Consider the following 1,741-nt stretch of genomic DNA (forward strand, 5'->3'; position numbering starts at 1 on the left):
TTTTTGTTTTTAAAGTCAACAGAAAATGGAAATATACTTTTTAAAGTTTCTAATACTAGGAGACGATATCATACAATGTCTTTTAAATAAATTTTAAGTCAAAGATACAGTATAGATTTTAGAACAAAAATTAAGATTAAGCAATATTCAGAAAATTAGATGTTTCAAAACAATTGAACTAAGCAAAAGTTTTCAAGATAGCAAAGAAGTACTAAGAGTAAAACATAAGATTAATACTGGAATGGCAAGAAAATGACCAGCACTTCTAACCATTTGAGAATAGGATGTCACACAAAGTTCTATTGTCATCATCACTTTCCACAGCAGAGTTGTTTCCTGTGTTTGTGATGCTCTCAGGGAGTGAAATGAGAACAACAGAGTTTTTCAAAATCATGCAAAATTCATGTTCCTCATGAAATTAACAAAGTTATATGCTCCTCATAATATGACAGGTTTTGGTTTTCCTTATACAGTCAAGGAGATTAGATATGCTGGGGTAGTGCTTCATGAGCAGGAAAGGGCTGACAGTTGCATAGCTCCCAGTGACTACTGCAGCAGTGCACACAAGGAGCCTGTTAGGATTGTTATAGAAAATAAAGAAAGCATGGAAAATTAGGGAGAGTGAATAAAAACAGACAAAAGTGCTGACCAAGAGAATGATGGTTTTGGTGGCCCTGGTTTCAGGGGAGGATCTATATGTCATGTTGGTCATGTGCATATGTTGCATTCTTAGATTGTGCCTGTACAGGATGGAAATCATGGAGCTACTGGTGCAGAGCATGAGCACCACACATAACACATCGGGAAGGGACAGCAGTGCTGTATGCATGATTGTCCTAGATTTCTTGTGGTGAATACTGGAACAATATCCAAACTCTTTTTGGTATGTGATGTTTATATGGTGCCATTTGTCAGTAACACAGAAAGGAACTATTATGCTTAACAGCATGTGGAAGATCCAACAGAGGATACTGAAGATGCGTACATACTTGTGGGTTCTTGACTTTAACTTTGCCCACCTGGAGTTGATAGGGCAGATCGTGATAACCTGGAAAACACTCAAAAGGCAGGTGTTACCAATGGACACACCTCTGCCTATCCTGTGAACATAGAATACAAGTTTGCATCCAAGGTCACTGAGGAAATCTTTCAAGCCCAACGCTGCCATTGTTTCTGGAACTCCTCTAAACAGGATGACCAAGGAGTTGGCTACAGCCAGGTGCTTGAGAATCAGATTTGTAGAACTTAATTGGAATTTAGTGAAATGAAGATAAAAACAGTGGCAAAGAAGAAATAAATTCCCCAACGTTCCAATGAGAGTCTGAGAGAAGTAAACCATTGCCTTCACCAAATCCGTGGAGGACATTGAGCCTGATTTAGTGTATGATCTTTGTTTTCATAACAGAGATTCCTGCAATGAAATGTGAAGAATGGCCTATATTAATCAATATGAGCTGGGCTTGGGATATAGCTCAGTGGCATAAGCACCTATCTGGCAAGTGCAAGGTTACAAGTTTGATCCGCAGGAAAAAAAATAATCAAAATCTGATTCTTTTTTATTCTTATATTATTCTAATAAGACAGGAATTCTTATTATTCTCATTGTGAAGATGAGCATGCTTTCTGAATGGGATAATCTGGTGATTTGTCTAATTACTACCCAACCCAGGAGTATTTTGGAACTTGAGTCTAGCTGTAGTAAATTATATTGCATTCAACCTTACTACTAATCCTCAGTCAT

At 37.5% G+C, this 1,741-nt stretch overlaps 1 protein-coding gene across 1 annotated transcript; it reads right to left on the minus strand.

The window, feature by feature from the left end:
• Positions 1-427: 427 nt before the first annotated feature.
• Positions 428-1,366, minus strand: LOC101587046 (vomeronasal type-1 receptor 4-like). Its single transcript, XM_004648691.1, has one exon. The coding sequence runs from the start codon at positions 1,364-1,366 to the stop codon at positions 428-430; it is 939 nt and encodes a 312-aa protein (XP_004648748.1).
• Between the last annotated feature and the right edge of the window lie 375 nt (positions 1,367-1,741).

The sequence above is a fragment of the Octodon degus genome, unplaced genomic scaffold, assembly GCF_000260255.1.
Source record: "Octodon degus isolate 3935 unplaced genomic scaffold, OctDeg1.0 scaffold00579, whole genome shotgun sequence".
Classification (NCBI taxonomy): Eukaryota; Metazoa; Chordata; class Mammalia; order Rodentia; family Octodontidae; genus Octodon; species Octodon degus.

Coding starts and splice junctions, on each gene's coding strand:
- LOC101587046 (XM_004648691.1), bottom strand. CDS start 1,366: ATGTCCTCCACGGATTTGGTGAAGGCAATGGTTTACTTCTCTCAGACT.